Genomic DNA, 17,891 nt, shown 5'->3' on the forward strand with positions numbered 1-17,891 from the left:
CGCCTCATGTCGTCTTTTGTATTCTTTGTTGATGTAACTCGCTGACCACCCCCCCCCCCCACCTGGACATCTATGAAAAAAGAGCTTCATAGCTCATCGGATTTCGACACCAGGATAAATACAATAGTCTGATTCCGACATACGTACGTACGTACGTGCGCACACACACGCAACATTCACACAATGACATTCAGGATTCTAATACTTTCTGGTACAGAAAGGTTTTGCGACTGTCCCTGGCCAGGTGTATGAACACACAGGTGTGTGTGTGTAGATGTGTGTGTGTAGATGTGTGTGTGGTACAGAAATATTTTGCGACTGTCCCTGGCCAGGTGTATGAACACACAGGTGTATGTGTGTGTATAGGTGTGTGTGTATATAGGTGTGTGTGTGTAGGGGTGTGTGTGTGTAGGCGAAACGTGAACCCCCCTAATGGAACATCTTCGCCGGTTAGAAACATTTAGGCTGGCCTGCCTACGATCCATCCTGGGTTTAACCAGGCTGGATTGTGTGAGGAGCTCACAAATCCTTGAAAGATCTGGGCAGGGTCCCATCGGTAAGCTCCTCCGGCAGGCAAGGCTGCGTTGGCTGGGTCATGTAGCCAGCATGCCCAGCCACCGCATGCCGAAACAGCTTTTGTTCGGCCGGATCGAGGGGGCTAAACGGGCGCGGCACGGGCTAGATAAGAGATGGAGTGATGTGGTACAGGAGGACGTGGAGCTGAGTGGACTTGCCGATGACTGGTACCAGCGGTGTCAAGATCGGCCTCTGTGGAGGAGGCTCGTGAAGGCCGCTACTGGGCAGTTGGAGGCAGTCGCCCTCCAACAACAACGGAGGGCGGAGGAGCGACGCTCAGAACAACGAGCGGAGCGCCGGGTGGCTAAAGCAAAGCAGGTTGGCACAGTAGGGGGCACAGGTGGTGCATCAGCCAGTCATCTCAGTCAGTCGACCCGTGGCATCTGGGTCTGCCCCGTGACCTGCCAGCGGGCGTTCGACACTTCACGTGGCCTCAGGGTGCACATAGCCTGGCACAAGCATCGTGGTGACGTCACCGCCACTTAGTGGCGAATGGCGGTTGTTGTTGTAGGGGTGTATGTGTGTGTGTGTAGGGGTGTATGTGTGTGTGTGTAGGGGTGTGTGTGTGTAGGTGTGTGTGTGTATATGTGTGTGTGTGTGTGTGTAGGGGTGTGTGTGTGTGTGTGTAGGGGTGTGTGTGTGTCCGGAGTCTGAGACCAGGAAAGGCAGCGGGCAGAGATGATCTCCCAAGCGAAATTCTGAGGGAGGGTGGCGTTTGTGCACAGACTGCCCTACATGACATCATAACAACGGTCTGGACCACTGGGCGGGTTCCGCAGGATTGTAAGGTGCCCTGGTGGTCTCCCTTTTTAAGAAGGGGGACTGCACAGACTGTAACAACTACAGGGGCATCTCACTCCTCAGTGTGCCGGGAAAGGTCCTGGCAAGGATTATTCAGCATCGCCTTGCCAGGCACGCTGAGGAGAGGCTTGCAGAGCCCCAATGCGGTTTCAGGAAAGGGCGGTCCTGCACAGATGCCATATTTTCTGTCTGTCTACTACAGCAAAGGTGTAGGGAATTCCAACAAGACCTACATCGCTGCTTTATTGACATGGTCAAGGCCTATGATACCATCAGTAGGCCTGGGCTCTGGGTTGTTCTTCGTGCTTTTGGAGTACCTGACCCTCTGCTCACGATCATTAAGGACCTTCATGATGGTGAGCGGGCCCGGGTAAAACTACGTGGCCGGGAGTCAGAGCCATTCCCTGTACACCTTGGGGTGCGACAGGGATGTGCTCTGGCTCCCACATTATTTAACATATTTTGACCACGTAGTTCGTTAAGCCTTCAATAGTTGTACCGGGGGAATCTCCATATGGTACAGATATAATGGGAGGCTGATCGATGCCCGGGTGCGGTCAAGGGATGGCTCCCTATTGCTCAACCACGTTATGTATGCTGATGATTTGGTAATAGCTGCTCATTCAGAGGAGGAGTTGGAGACGCTGCTGATGAGACTGGAGCGTGCCACTAAGAGGTGGGGCCTTACCATCAGCCCCACCAAAACTAAGCACCTGCCTGGGTATTTTGTACCATCGGACACTCCACCCCCACCACTCCCAATCGGTGATGGGGCAGTTGTGGAGAGAGTGGAGAGTTTCCCATACCTGGGCAGTGTGCTTATGACTGGCTCCAGTTTAACAGCAGAGGTCTCACTCCGAATCAGTCGAGCGGCAATATCTTTTCATCGGTTGCGTAACGCTGTGTGGAAGCTACCTGGTCTGTCGCTCCGCACTAAGCTTCAGGTCTTCACGGCCACGGTCATTCCCTCCCTTCTCTACGCTTGCGAAACGTGGACCCCCCTAATGGAACATCTTCGCCGGTTAGAAACATTTAGGCTGGCCTGCCTACGATCCATTCTGGGTTTAACCAGACTGGATTGTGTGAGGAGCTCACAAATCCTTGAAAGATCTGGGCAAGGTCCCATCGGTGAGCTCCTCCGGCGGGGAGGGCTGCGATGGCTGGGTCATGTAGCCCGCATGCCCAGCCACCGCATGCCGAAACAGCTTTTGTTCGGCCGGATTGAGGGGGCTAAGCGGGCGCGGCACGGGCTAGAGAAGAGATGGAGTGATGTGGTACAGGAGGACGTGGAGCTGAGTGGACTTGCCGATGACTGGTACCAGCGGTGTCAAGATCGGCCTCTGTGAAGGAGGCTCGCGAAGGACGCTACTGGGCAGTTGGAGGTAGTCGCCCTCCAACAACAACGGAGGGCGGAGGAGCGACGCTCAGAACAACGAGCGGAGCGCCGGGTGGCTAAAGCACAGCAGGTTGGCACAGTAGGGGGCACAGGTGGTGCATCAGCCAGTCATCTCAGTCAGTCGACCCGTGGCACCTGTTGGGTCTGCCCCGTGACCTCCTGCCAGCGGGCGTTCGACACTTCACGTGGCCTCAGGGTGCACATAGCCTGGCACAAGCATCGTGGTGATGTCACCGCCACTTAGTGGCGAATGGCGGTTTTTGTTGTGTGTGTGTGTAGGGGTGTGTGTGTGTGTAGGGGTGTGTGTGTGTGTAGTTGTGTGTGTGTAGGGGTTTGTGTGTGTGTGTGTGTGTATAGGGGTTTGTGTGTGTAGGTGTGTGTGTGTGTGTAGGGGTGTGTGTGTGTAGGAGTGTGTGTGTGTGTGTAGGGGGGTGTATGTGTGTATAGGGGTGTGTGTGTATGTAGGTGTGTGTGTGTGTAGGGGTGTGTGTGTGGATGTGTGTGTGTATATAGGGGTGTGTGTGTAGGGGTGTGTGTGTGTGTAGGTGTGTGTGTAGGTGTGTGTATATAGGGGTGTGTGTGTGTGTAGGGGTGTGTGTGTGCGTGTGTAGGTGTGTGTGTGTAGGGGTGTATGTGTGTGTGTAGGTGTGTGTGTAGGACCTTCATGATGGTGAGCGGGCCCGGGTAAAACTACGTGGCCGGGAGTCAGAGCCATTCCCTGTACACCTTGGGGTGCGACAGGGATGTCCTCTGGCTCCCACATTATTTAACATCTATTTTGACCACGTAGTTCGTGAAGCCTTCAATAGCTGTACCGGGGGAATCTCCATATGGTACAGATATAATGGGAGGCTAATCGATGCCCGGGTGCGGTCAAGGGATGGCTCCCTATTGCTCAACCACGTTATGTATGCTGATGATTTGGTAATAGCTGCTCAGTCAGAGGAGGAGTTGGAGACGCTGCTGCTGAGACTGGAGCGTGCCACTAAGAGGTGGGGCCTTACCATCAGCCCCACCAAAACTAAGCACCTGCCTGGGTATTTTGTACCATCGGACACTCCACCCCCACAACTCCCAATCGGTGATGGGGCAGTTGTGGAGAGAGTGGAGAGTTTCCCATACCTGGGCAGTGTGCTTATGACTGGCTCCAGTTTAACAGCAGAGGTCTCACTCCGAATCAGTCGAGCGGCAATATCTTTTCATCGGTTGCGTAACGCTGTGTGGAAGCTACCTGGTCTGTCGCTCCGCACTAAGCTTCAGGTCTTCTCGGCCACGGTCATTCCCTCCCTTCTCTACGCTTGCGAAACGTGGACCCCCCTAATGGAACATCTTCGCCGGTTAGAAACATTTAGGCTGGCCTGCCTACGATCCATCCTGGGTTTAACCAGACTGGATTGTGTGAGGAGCTCACAAATCCTTGAAAGATCTGGGCAGGGTCCCATCGGTGAGCTCCTCCGGCAGGCAAGGCTGCGATGGCTGGGTCATGTAGCCCGCATGCCCAGCCACCGCATGCCGAAACAGCTTTTGTTTGGCCGGATTGATGGGGCTAAGCGGGCGCGGCACGGGCTAGAGAAGAGATGGAGTGATGTGGTACAGGAGGACGTGGAGCTGAGTGGACTTGCCGATGACTGGTACCAGCGGTGTCAAAATCGGCCTCTGTGGAGGAGGCTCGTGAAGGATGCTACTGGGCAGTTGGAGGCAGTCGCCCTCCAACAACAACGGAGGGCGGAGGAGCGACGCTCACAACAGCGAGCGGAGCGCCGGGTGGCTAAAACACAGCAGGTTGGCACAGTAGGGGGCACATGTGGTGCATCAGCCAGTCATCTCAGTCAGTCGACCCGTGGCACCTGGGTCTGCCCCGTGACCTCCTGCCAGCGGGCGTTCGACACTTCACGTGGCCTCAGGGTGCACATAGCCTGGCACAAGCGTCGTGGTGACGTCACCGCCACTTAGTGGCGAATGGCGGTTGTTGTTGTTGTTGTGTGTGTAGGTGTGTGTGTGTAGGTGTGTGTGTGTGTAGGTGTGTGTAGGGGTGTGTATGTGTATGTGTGTGTGTATGTGTGTGTGTAGGTGGGTGTGTGTGTATGGGTGTGTGTGTGTGTGTGTGAGTCTACGCGCGGAGCCACGGGTGTGTGAGCGCCTGTGCGGCCGTAGCCCTGCGTGCGGGGTCCGGGTGCAGCATGGGCAGCAGGAAGGAAGCGAAGGCGCTGGCGTCGTCACGTGCCCACGAGTACTTGTCCTGCAGCACCGCCTGCAGGCCCCACGGCCGCAGGCCCGAGATGTGCAGCAGGTTGCCTGCAGCGTCACAGCACAGCGTCACACAGCGTCACACACCGTCACACAGCGTCACTCAGCGTCACATAGCGTCACACAGCGTCACACAGCGTGACACAGCGTCACATAGCGTCACACAGCGTCACACAGCGTCACTCAGCGTCACACACCATCACACACCGTCACACAGCGTCACACACCATCACTCAGCGTCACACAGCGTCACACACCGTCACACAGCGTCACACACCATCACACACCGTCACACAGCGTCACACACCATCACTCAGCGTCACACAGCGTCACACAGCGTCACACAGCGTCACACAGCGTCACACACCGTCACACAGCGTCACACAGCGTCACACAGCGTCACACAGCGTCACACACCGTCACACAGCGTGACACAGTGTCACACAGCGCACCGTCGTGAACCGCACCATCGCGAGTGGACCATCACGCAGCTTCATTAGCACAGCTGGCTACGTACGGTGCGAAAGAATTTCAACGTACACACACCAGCACGCTACACCACACCACACACCACACACCACACCACACCAGCACACCACACCACACACCGCACCGCACCACACCACACACACACACACACCACACCGCACCACACACCGCACCACACCAAACCACCACACCACCCACACCACCAACCACACACCACACCACACCACCACACCACACACCACCCACCACACCACCCACACCACCAACCACACCACACCACACACCACACCACCACACACACCACACACACCACACACACCACCCACCACACCACCCACACCACACACCACCACACCACACACCACACCACCACACCACCACACCACACCACCACCAGACACCGCGTCACAGCAGCGAGCGGCGCACCTCTCTGGTTGAAGAAGTCACGTGAGTACCTCCCAGACAGCGCCAGGCGACGCGGGATGCGTCCCAGCAGCTCCACCATGAGGGCGATGTGGTCTGGGGGAGGGGCGAGGAGGTGGGGGGGGGGAGGTCCCTCATCAACAGCCGCGACTCACAGCATCACCTCATCGGGGAACTGTGAGTGAGTGAGAGGTTGAAGTGGATGAGTGGGTGAGTGAGTGGTTGAAGTGGATGAGTGGTTGAAGTGGGTGAGTGAGTGGTTGATTGAGTGAGTGGTTGAGTGATTGAGTGGTAGAGTGAGTGAGTGAGTGGTTGAAGTGGGTGAGTGGTTGAGTGGTTGAAGTGGGTGAGTGAGTGGTTGAAGTGGGTGAGTGGTTGAGTGGTTGAAGTGGGTGAGTGAGTGGTTGAGTGGTTGAAGTGGGTGAGTGAGTGGTTGAGTGAGTGAGTGGTTGAGTGAGTGAGTGAGTGGTAGAGTGGTTGAAGTGGATGAGTGAGTGAGTGAGTGGTAGAGTGAGTGAGTGGTTGAAGTGGATGAGTGAGTGGTAGAGTGAGTGAGTGAGTGGTTGAGTGAGTGAGTGAGTGTTTGAGTGAGTGGTTGAGTGAGTGAGTAGTTGAGTGAGTGAGTGGTTGAGTGAGTAGTTGAGTGAGTGAGTGAGTGGTTGAAGTGGGTGAGTGAGTGAGTGAGTGGTTGAGTGAGTGAGTGGTTGAGTGAGTGAGTGAGTGGTTGAGTGAGTGAGTGAGTGGTTGAGTGAGTGAGTGAGTAGTTGAGTGAGTGAGTGGTTGAGTGAGTGGTTGAGTGAGTGAGTGAGTGGTTGAGTGAGTGAGTGAGTGGTTGAGTGAGTGAGTGAGTGTTGAGTGAGTGAGTAGTTGAGTGAGTGAGTGGTTGAGTGAGTGAGTGGTTGAGTGAGTGAGTGGTTGAGTGAGTGAGTGAGTGGTTGAGTGAGTGAGTGGTTGAGTGAGTGAGTGGTTGAGTGAGTGAGTGAGTGTTGAGTGAGTGAGTAGTTGAGTGAGTGGTTGAGTGAGTAGTTGAGTGAGTGAGTGGTTGAGTGAGTGAGTGAGTGGTTGAGTGATTGAGTGAGTGGTTGAGTGAGTGAGTGGTTGAGTGAGTGAGTGGTTTAGTGAGTGAGTGAGTGTTGAGTGAGTGGTTGAGTGAGTAGTTGAGTGAGTGAGTGGTTTAGTGAGTGAGTGAGTAGTTGAGTGAGTGAGTGAGTGGTTGAGTGAGTGAGTGGTTGAGTGGTTGAGTGAGTAGTTGAGTGAGTGAGTGGTTGAGTGAGTGAGTGAGTAGTTGAGTGAGTGAGTGGTTGAGTGAGTGAGTGGTTGAGTGAGTGAGTGAGTGGTTGAGTGGTTGAGTGAGTGAGTGATCACCTTCGTCACGTGAGTAGTTCTCCCCAGAGTGTGGATCAAACAGATAGTCGCCCGTGGCCAGCTCAAACGCCTGCAGCAGAACAACAACATTAACCACAACATTAACCACAACCACCACAACATTAACCACAACCACCACAACATTAACCACAACCACCACAACATTAACCACAACATTAACCACAACATTAACCACAACCACCACAACATTAACCACAACCACCACAACATTAACCACAACCACCACAACATTAACCACAACCACCACAACATTAACCACAACCACCACAACATTAACCACAACCACCACAACATTAACCACAACCACCACAACATTAACCACAACCACCACAACATTAACCAGAACCACCACACCATTAACCACAACCACCACAACATTAACCACAACCACCACAACATTAACCACAACCACCGCAACATTAACCACAACCACCGCAACATTAACCACAACCACCACAATATTAACCACAACCACCACAACATTAACCACAGCCACCACAGCATTAACCACAACCACCACAACATTAACCACAACCACCACAGCATTAACCACAGCATTAACCACAACCACCACAACATTAATCACAACCACCACAACATTAACCACAACCATTACAACATTAACCACAACCATTACAACAATATTAACCACGATAACAACCACAATAACAACCACATGAGATGATGATGCTGCTGATGGTGATGATGGTGATGTGGCAAATAATGATGATGGTAGTGATGATAACGGTGATGATGGTAATATTGACGATGGTTTTGATGAAGGTGATGGCAATGATGATGGTGATGATGACGGTGGTGGTGTTGCTGGTCATGTTGACGGTGGTTGCGGTGGTAGTTGTGGTGACTGTGGCGATGCTGGTGGGTTGCGGTGGTGGTGTTGACGATGGTTGTGGTGGTGTTTGTGGCGCTGCTGGTAGTGGTAGTAGTGTTGCTGGTGGTGGTAGTAGTGTTGCTGGTGGTGCTGGTGTGGACGCTGGTTGTGGTGGTGGTGGTAGTGGTGTTGCTGGTGGTGGTAGTAGTGTTGCTGGTGTGGACGCTGGTTGTGGTGGTGGTGGTAGTGGTGTTGCTGGTGGTGGTAGTAGTGTTGCTGGTGGTGCTGGTGTGGACGGTGGTTGCGGTGGTGGTGGTGGTGGTAGTAGTAGTAGTGTTGCAGGCGGTGCTGGTGTGGACGGTGGTTGTGGTGTTGCTGGTGGTAGTAGTGTTGCTGGTGGTGCGGGTGTGGACGGTGGTTGTGGTGGCGGTGGTGATTGTGGTGCTGATTGTGGTGTCGGTGGTGATTGTGGTGCTGATTGTGGTGGCGGTGGTGATTGTGGTGCTGATTGTGGTGGCGGTGGTGATTGTGGTGCTGATTGTGGTGTCGGTGGTGATTGTGGTGCTGATTGTGGTGGCGGTGGTGATTGTGGTGCTGATTGTGGTGTCGGTGGTGATTGTGGTGCTGATTGTGGTGTCGGTGGTGATTGTGGTGCTGATTGTGGTGTCGGTGGTGATTGTGGTGCTGATTGTGGTGGCGGTGGTGATTGTGGTGCTGATTGTGGTGTCGGTGGTGATTGTGGTGCTGATTGTGGTGTCGGTGGTGATTGTGGTGCTGATTGTGGTGTCGGCGGCGACTGCGGTGGCGCTGGCGGTGAATAACCATGCAAGCCGTGCTCCAGATGTCGGCGGCCGTGCCGTACAGGGCGCCGATGACCACCTCGAAGGCGCGGTACTGCCGTGTCTGGATGTCCTCCGTGAAGTGTTCAAACTGCACAAAGACAGAGGTCACTGTGGCGTGGAGCTCACACGCTGCAGGGGCAAGTGCTGAGAGCGAGCAGCACCTGTCATGGCCGGCACGGCACGCGAGGGGGCGGGCGGGTGGGCCAGCGCCACGCCCGGCCGCCTTTGTCTCCCCCAGTGGCGGTGTTTCAACACCGCACCAGCTACTCATTTGAGGCCGAGTCGAACTAGGGGAGGCCCAGGACCGCTTCAGATATTGGCTATCACTGGTGTTGGCCGCGAGCGGGAATCGAACCCGTGTCGCCGGGTTCGTAGCGTAGCTCACGAGTGGGGTGGGTGGTCAGCGCCACGCCCGGCCGCCTTTGTCTCCCCCAGCGACGATGCTTTTACGCACGCAGACTCCAGCGGCTTAAGAGACGCCATCACAATGATCTTCATCGAGCAGCGGATAGGCCGTGATAGGCCACGACACTTACGATGATCTTGGACGGAATTGGCAGACGCGAACTTCTGATGACACGGAGAGGCAGGAAGAGTAACCCCACGCATGAGAGCAAACAAAGACAAAGATCCCCCGGATAGCCTTGACAGACGGTTGGGGCAAGTGCCGTTAGCGGGCAGCACCTATGAAGGAGTGGGCAGCCAGAACCACGCACAGCCGCCTTTGTCTCCCCGGTGGCGATGTTTTTGCGCACCGCACCCAGGTGCTCATTTGGGGCTGAGTCGACCTAGGGGAGGTATACACACGGTGGCACTTGCCCCAACAGCGGCGGGTCTCAACCTGCACTGCTGCCTTGCACCCCACCCCCCATCCCCCTTGGGTTCTCAAGCGTTTAAAACCATGGACAATGTTCCTCAACTACGTAGGGGCTTGATGAAACAAAGTAAGTTGTTACTGACGCTACCCGCGACTAGTTAGCGTTGTTGACCATTCACCTTCTAGACAAATCTGGCCACGTGGTGCCCCAGGTCAAGAGCCCCTGGTTTGTATACAAGGAGTGTGTACGTGAACAACTGGTTTATAGGCGAGACACGTTGCCCGAGGCCATGCAGGGCGAAGCGTGCGGGGTGGTGCAGGGTGGTGCAGGGTGGTGCAGGGTGGTGCAGGGTGGTGCAGGGTGGTGCAGGGTGGTGCAGGGTGGGTGGTGTGGGTGGTGTGAGGTGGTGCAGGGTGGTGCGTGGTGGTGCAGGGTGGTGCAGGGTGGTGCAGGATGGTGCAGGGTGGTGCAGGGTGGTGCAGGGTGGGTGGTGTGCGTGGTGTGAGGTGGTGCAGGGTGGTGCGGGGTGGTGCAGGGTGGTGCAGGGTGGTGCAGGGTGGTGCAGGGTGGGTGGTGTGGGTGGTGCAGGGTGGTGCAGGGTGGTGCAGGGTGGGTGGTGTGGGTGGTGCAGGGTGGTGCAGGGTGGTGCAGGGTGGTGCAGGGTGGTGCAGGGTGGTGCAGGGTGGTGCAGGGTGGTGCAGGGTGGTGCAGGGTGGTGCAGGGTGGGTGGTGTGGGTGGTGCGTGCCCCTCACCGTCCAGCACGCGTTGCCCAGGTCGGCGATTTTGACGCGGACGTGGCGAGCGTGGGCCGCGTCGAGCAGGTTCAGGACCGGGCGAGCTGCAGCAGGGAAGACGCCCCGCGTGGAGACGCAGCAGCAGCAGCAGGGAAGACGCCCAGCGTGGAGACGCAGCAACAGCAGCAGCAGGGAAGACGCCCAGCATGGAGACGCAGCAGCAGCAGCAGGAACACGGGGGGGGGGAGGGGGGAGACACGGGTGTGATTGGGACGACGGTGGTGGCGGTGGTGATGGTGGTGATGATGGCGACGGTGCTGCTGGTGATGATTCACATTCACATAGACTAACATTGCCCATAGACTAACATTGCCCATAGACTAACATTGCCCATAGACTAACATTGCCCATAGACTAACATTGCCCATAGACTAACATTGCCCATAGACTAACATTGCCCATAGACTAACATTGCCCATAGACTAACATTGCCCATAGACTAACACTGCCCATAGACTAACATTGCCCATAGACTAACATTGCCCATAGACTAACATTGCCCATAGACTAACATTGCCCATAGACTAACATTGCCCATAGACTAACATTGCCCATAGACTAACATTGCCCATAGACTAACATTGCCCATAGACTTATATTGTAACATTGCCCATAGGCTAACATTGCCCATAGACTAACATTGCCCATAGGCTAACATTGCCCATAGACTAACATTGTAACATTGCCCATAGGCTAACATTACCCATAGACTAACATTGTACATACACTAACACTACCCAGACTAACATTACCCATAGACTAACATTGCCCATAGACTAACATTGCCCATACACTAACATTGCCCATAGACTAACATTGTACATACACTAACATTGCCCAGACTAACATTACCCATAGACTCACATTGTACATACACTAACATTGCCCATAGACTAACATTGCCCATAGACTAACACTGCCAATACACTAACATTGCCCACTGACTCACATTACCTATAGACTAACATTACCCATAGACTAACATTGCCCATAGACTAACATTGCCCATAGACTAACATTGCTCATAGACTAACATTGCCCATAGACTAACATTGCCCATAGACTAACATTGCCCATAGACTAACATTGCCCATAGACTAACATTGCCCATAGACTAACATTGCCCATAGACTAACATTGCCCATAGACTTATATTGTAACATTGCCCATAGGCTAACATTGCCCATAGACTAACATTGCCCATAGGCTAACATTGCCCATAGACTAACATTGTAACATTGCCCATAGGCTAACATTACCCATAGACTAACATTGTACATACACTAACACTACCCAGACTAACATTACCCATAGACTAACATTGCCCATAGACTAACATTGCCCATACACTAACATTGCCCATAGACTAACATTGTACATACACTAACATTGCCCAGACTAACATTACCCATAGACTCACATTGTACATACACTAACATTGCCCATAGACTAACATTGCCCATAGACTAACACTGCCAATACACTAACATTGCCCACTGACTCACATTACCTATAGACTAACATTACCCATAGACTACAATAACCCATAGACTAACATTACCCATAGACTCACATTGAACATACACTAACATTGCCCATAGTCTAACATTGCCCATAGACTAACATTGCTGACAAGACTAACAAAGTTGGTGGACAGCACAATGCCCGTCCGCCTTTGTCTCCCCAGTGCTGATACCACAGCAGGCACAGCGCCAGTTTCAACATTCACAGCGCCAGTTTCATCATTCACAGCGTCAGTTTCATCAATCACAGCGTCAGTTTCATCATTCACAGCGTCTGTTTCATCATTCACAGCGTCAGTTTCAACATTCACAGCGTCAGTTTCATCATTCACAGCGTCAGTTTCATCATTCACAGCGTCAGTTTCAACATTCCCAGCGTCAGTTTCAACATTCACAGCGTCAGTTTCATCATTCACAGGGTCAGTTTCAACATTCACAGCGTCAGTTTCAACATTCACAGCGTCAGTTTCAACATTCACAGGGTCAGTTTCAACATTCACAGCGTCAGTTTCAACATTCACAGCGTCAGTATCAACATTCACAGCGTCAGTTTCATCATTCACAGCGCCGGTTTCATCATTCACAGCGCCAGTTTCAACATTCACAGCATCAGTTTCATCAATCACAGCGTCAGTTTCAACATTCACAGCGTCAGTTTCATCATTCACAGCGTCAGTTTCATCATTCACAGCGTCAGTTTCATCATTCACAGCGTCAATTTCATCATTCACAGCGTCAGTTTCATCATTCACAGCGTCAGTTTCATCATTCACAGCGTCAGTTTCAACATTCACAGCGTCAGTATCAACATTCACAGCGTCAGTTTCATCATTCACAACATCAGTTTCATCATTCACAGCGTCAGTTTCAACATTCACAACGTCAGTTTCATCATTCACAGCGTCAGTTTCATCATTCACAGCGTCAGTTTCATCATTCACAGCGTCAGTTTCATCATTCACAGCGTCAGTTTCATCATTCGCAACGTCAGTTTCATCATTCACAGCGTCAGTTTCAACATTCACAGCGTCAGTTTCATCATTCACATCAGTTTCATCATTCACAGCGTCAGTTTCAACATTCACAGCGTCAGTTTCATCATTCACAGCGTCAGTTTCATCATTCACAGCGCCAGTTTCAACATTCACAGCGTCAGTTTCATCATTCACAGCGTCAGTTTCATCATTCACAGGGTCAGTTTCATCATTCACAGCGTCAGTTTCAACATTCACAGCATCAGTTTCAACATTCACAGCGTCAGTTTCAACATTCACAGCATCAGTTTCATCATTCACAGCGTCAGTTTCATCATTCACAGCGTCAGTTTAATCATTCACAGCGCCAGTTTCATCATTCACAGCGTCAGTTTCATCATTCACAGCGTCAGTTTCAACATTCACAGCGCCAGTTTCAACATTCACAGCGTCAGTTTCAACATTCACAGTGCCAGTTTCATCATTCACAGCGTCAGTTTCATCATTCACAGCGTCAGTTTCATCATTCACAGCATCAGTTTCAACATTCACAGCGTCAGTTTCAACATTCACAGCGTCAGTTTCATCATTCACAGCGTCAGTTTCAACATTCACAGGGTCAGTTTCATCATTCACAGCATCAGTTTCAACATTCACAGCGTCAGTTTCATCATTCACAGCGTCAGTTTCATCATTCACAGAATCAGTTTCATCATTCACAGCGTCAGTTTCAACATTCACAGCGTCAGTTTCATCATTCACAGCGTCAGTTTCAACATTCACAGCATCAGTTTCAACATTCACAGCGTCAGTATCAACATTCACAGCGTCAGTTTCATCATTCACAGCGCCGGTTTCATCATTCACAGCGCCAGTTTCAACATTCACAGCATCAGTTTCATCAATCACAGCGTCAGTTTCAACATTCACAGCGTCAGTTTCATCATTCACAGCGTCAGTTTCATCATTCACAGCGTCAGTTTCATCATTCACAGCGTCAATTTCATCATTCACAGCGTCAGTTTCATCATTCACAGCGTCAGTTTCATCATTCACAGCGTCAGTTTCAACATTCACAGCGTCAGTATCAACATTCACAGCGTCAGTTTCATCATTCACAACATCAGTTTCATCATTCACAGCGTCAGTTTCAACATTCACAACGTCAGTTTCATCATTCACAGCGTCAGTTTCATCATTCACAGCGTCAGTTTCATCATTCACAGCGTCAGTTTCATCATTCACAGCGTCAGTTTCATCATTCGCAACGTCAGTTTCATCATTCACAGCGTCAGTTTCAACATTCACAGCGTCAGTTTCATCATTCACATCAGTTTCATCATTCACAGCGTCAGTTTCAACATTCACAGCGTCAGTTTCATCATTCACAGCATCAGTTTCATCATTCACAGCGCCAGTTTCAACATTCACAGCGTCAGTTTCATCATTCACAGCGTCAGTTTCATCATTCACAGGGTCAGTTTCATCATTCACAGCGTCAGTTTCAACATTCACAGCATCAGTTTCAACATTCACAGCGTCAGTTTCAACATTCACAGCATCAGTTTCATCATTCACAGCGTCAGTTTCATCATTCACAGCGTCAGTTTAATCATTCACAGCACCAGTTTCATCATTCACAGCGTCAGTTTCATCATTCACAGCGTCAGTTTCAACATTCACAGCGCCAGTTTCAACATTCACAGCGTCAGTTTCAACATTCACAGTGCCAGTTTCATCATTCACAGCGTCAGTTTCATCATTCACAGCGTCAGTTTCATCATTCACAGCATCAGTTTCAACATTCACAGCGTCAGTTTCAACATTCACAGCGTCAGTTTCATCATTCACAGCGTCAGTTTCAACATTCACAGGGTCAGTTTCATCATTCACAGCATCAGTTTCAACATTCACAGCGTCAGTTTCATCATTCACAGCGTCAGTTTCATCATTCACAGCGTCAGTTTCATCATTCACAGCGTCAGTTTCAACATTCACAGCGTCAGTTTCATCATTCACAGCGTCAGTTTCAACATTCACAGCATCAGTTTCAACATTCACAACGTCAGTTTCAACATTCACAGCATCAGTTTCAACATTCACAGCGTCAGTTTCATCATTCACAGCGTCAGTTTCATCATTCACAGCGTCAGTTTCAACATTCACAGCGTCAGTTTCATCATTCACAGCGTCAGTTTCAACATTCACAGCGTCAGTTTCAACATTCACAGCGTCAGTTTCATCATTCACAGCGTCAGTTTCAACATTCACAGCATCAGTTTCATCATTCACAGCGTCAGTTTCATCATTCATAGCATCAGTTTCATCATTCACAGCGTCAGTTTCATCATTCACAGCGTCAGTTTCATCATTCACAGCGTCAGTTTCATCATTCACAGGGTCAGTTTCATCATTCACAGCTTCAGTTTCATCATTCACAGCATCAGTTTTAACATTCACAGCGTCAATTGCATCATTCACAGCGTCAGTTTCATCAATCACAGCGTCAGTTTCATCATTCACAGCGTCAGTTTCATCATTCACAGCGTCAGTTTCATCATTCACAGCATCAGTTTCATCATTCACAGCATCAGTTTCATCATTCACAGCGTCAATTTCATCATTCACATCGTCAGTTTCATCATTCACAACATCAGTTTCAACATTCACAGCATCAGTTTCATCATTCACAGCGTCAGTTTCATCATTCACAGCGTCAATTTCATCATTCACAGGGTCAGTTTCATCATTCATAGCGTCAGTTTCATCATTCACAGCGTCAGTTTCAACATTCACAGCATCAGTTTCATCATTCACAGCGTCAGTTTCATCATTCACAGCGTCAATTTCATCATTCACAGGGTCAGTTTCAACATTCACAGCGTCAGTATCAACATTCACAGCGTCAGTTTCATCATTCACAACATCAGTTTCATCATTCACAGCGTCAGTTTCAACATTCACAACGTCAGTTTCATCATTCACAGCGTCAGTTTCAACATTCACAGCGTCAGTTTCATCATTCACATCAGTTTCATCATTCACAGCGTCAGTTTCAACATTCACAGGGTCAGTTTCAACATTCACAGCGTCAGTATCAACATTCACAGCGTCAGTTTCATCATTCACAGCGTCAATTTCATCATTCACAGGGTCAGTTTCAACATTCACAGCGTCAGTATCAACATTCACAGCGTCAGTTTCATCATTCACAACATCAGTTTCATCATTCACACCGTCAGTTTCAACATTCACAGCGTCAGTTTCATCATTCACATCAGTTTCATCATTCACAGCGTCAGTTTCAACATTCACAGCATCAGTTTCATCATTCACAGCGTCAGTTTCATCATTCACAGCGTCAGTTTCATCATTCACAGCGTCAGTTTCAACATTCACAGCGTCAGTTTCAACATTCACAGCGTCAGTTTCAACATTCACAGCGTCAGTTTCAACATTCACTGCCGCTCTGTTATTTGGTGGAAAGTCGGAATCAAACTTGCGTTGGCGGGTTCGTAGTGCCGTGAGCAAACCGCTGCACCACCGCTCCTCCATACCACCACCACCATCAACACCAACACCATCACCGCTTTCACCATCACCGCCTTCACCACCACCACTGCCACCATCACCGCCTTTACCATCATCACCACCGTCACTGCCACCATCACCACCACCATCATCACCACCACCATCACCGCCTTCACCATCACTGCCTGCACCACCACTGCCTTCACCACCACCACCGCCACCATCACCGCCACCATCACCGCCTTCACCACCACCACTGCCACCATCACCGCTTTCACCATCACCGCCTTCACCACCACCACTGCCACCATCACCGCCTTCACCGCCACCACTGCCACCATCACCGCCTTCACCACCACCACTGCCACCATCACCGCCTTCACCACCGCCGCCCACTCACCTCCGATGGAGGGGTCACCCCCGGCGACCCCAACTCGGCTGCCCACAAACTGCGAGGCGGCCTCGTTCCCACGGAGCGGACTATGCGGCGACGGCGGTGGCAAGCCGCCCGGAGAGAGCGGAGAGCCGGAGCGGAGTAGGACACCACCGGCACCCGGATCCAAACCCTGGCCTGCAGGCATGCAGTCAAACACACACACGTGTACACACACACACACACGTGTACACACACACACGTGTACACACACACGTGTGCGCACAGGCACACGTGTGTGCGCACACACACACGTGCGCACATAACAACAACAACCGCCATTCGCCACTAAGTGGCGGTGATGCTTGTGCCAGGCCATGTGCATCTTGAGGCCACATGTCGAATGCCCGCTGGCAGGAGGTCACGGGGCAGACCCAAGTGCCACGGGTCGACTGACTGAGATGACTGGCTGATGCACCACCTGTGCCCCCTACTGTGCCAACCTGCTGTGCTTTAGCCACCCGGCGCTCCGCTCGTTGTTGTGAGCGTCGCTCCTCCGCCCTCCGTTGTTGTTGGAGGGCGACTGCCTCCAACTGCCCAGTAGCGTCCTTCACGAGCCTCCTCCACAGAGGCCGATCTTGACACCGCTGGTACCAGTCATCAGCAAGTCCACTCAGCTCCACGTCCTCCTGTACCACATCACTCCATCTCTTCTCTAGCCTGTGCCGCGCCCGTTTAGCCCCCTCGATCCGGCCGAACAAAAACTGTTTCGGCATGCGGTGGCTGGGCATGCGGGCTACATGACCCAGCCAACGCAACCTTGCCTGCCGGAGAAGCTCACCGATAGGACCCTGCCCAGATCTTTCAAGAATTTGTGAGCTCCTC

General features: G+C 51.7%; 1 protein-coding gene across 3 annotated transcripts in view; it reads right to left on the reverse strand.

Annotated features, from left to right (window-relative positions):
* LOC116951173 (SRSF protein kinase 3-like) overlaps nucleotides 1-17,891 on the reverse strand; it is a 79,067-nt gene that overhangs the window by 431 nt on the left and 60,745 nt on the right. For all 3 annotated transcript variants that reach the window (XM_032969645.2, XM_032969646.2, XM_032969644.2), the window contains exons 12-17: nucleotides 17,034-17,204; nucleotides 10,564-10,649; nucleotides 8,973-9,080; nucleotides 7,298-7,367; nucleotides 5,936-6,028; nucleotides 1-5,068 (exon numbers count right to left, since the gene is read on the reverse strand). The exon at nucleotides 1-5,068 is cut by the window's left edge and continues 431 nt beyond it. In XM_032969645.2, the coding sequence (XP_032825536.2) occupies nucleotides 4,884-5,068; nucleotides 5,936-6,028; nucleotides 7,298-7,367; nucleotides 8,973-9,080; nucleotides 10,564-10,649; nucleotides 17,034-17,204 (713 nt within the window). In that variant the 3' untranslated portion in view covers nucleotides 1-4,883. The remainder of the gene's footprint in view (nucleotides 5,069-5,935; nucleotides 6,029-7,297; nucleotides 7,368-8,972; nucleotides 9,081-10,563; nucleotides 10,650-17,033; nucleotides 17,205-17,891) is intronic.

The sequence above is a fragment of the Petromyzon marinus genome, chromosome 42 (assembly GCF_048934315.1).
Source record: "Petromyzon marinus isolate PM22_M1 ecotype Great Lakes invasive population chromosome 42, UKy_Petmar_22M1.pri1.0, whole genome shotgun sequence".
NCBI classification, from domain to species: domain Eukaryota; kingdom Metazoa; phylum Chordata; class Hyperoartia; order Petromyzontiformes; family Petromyzontidae; genus Petromyzon; species Petromyzon marinus.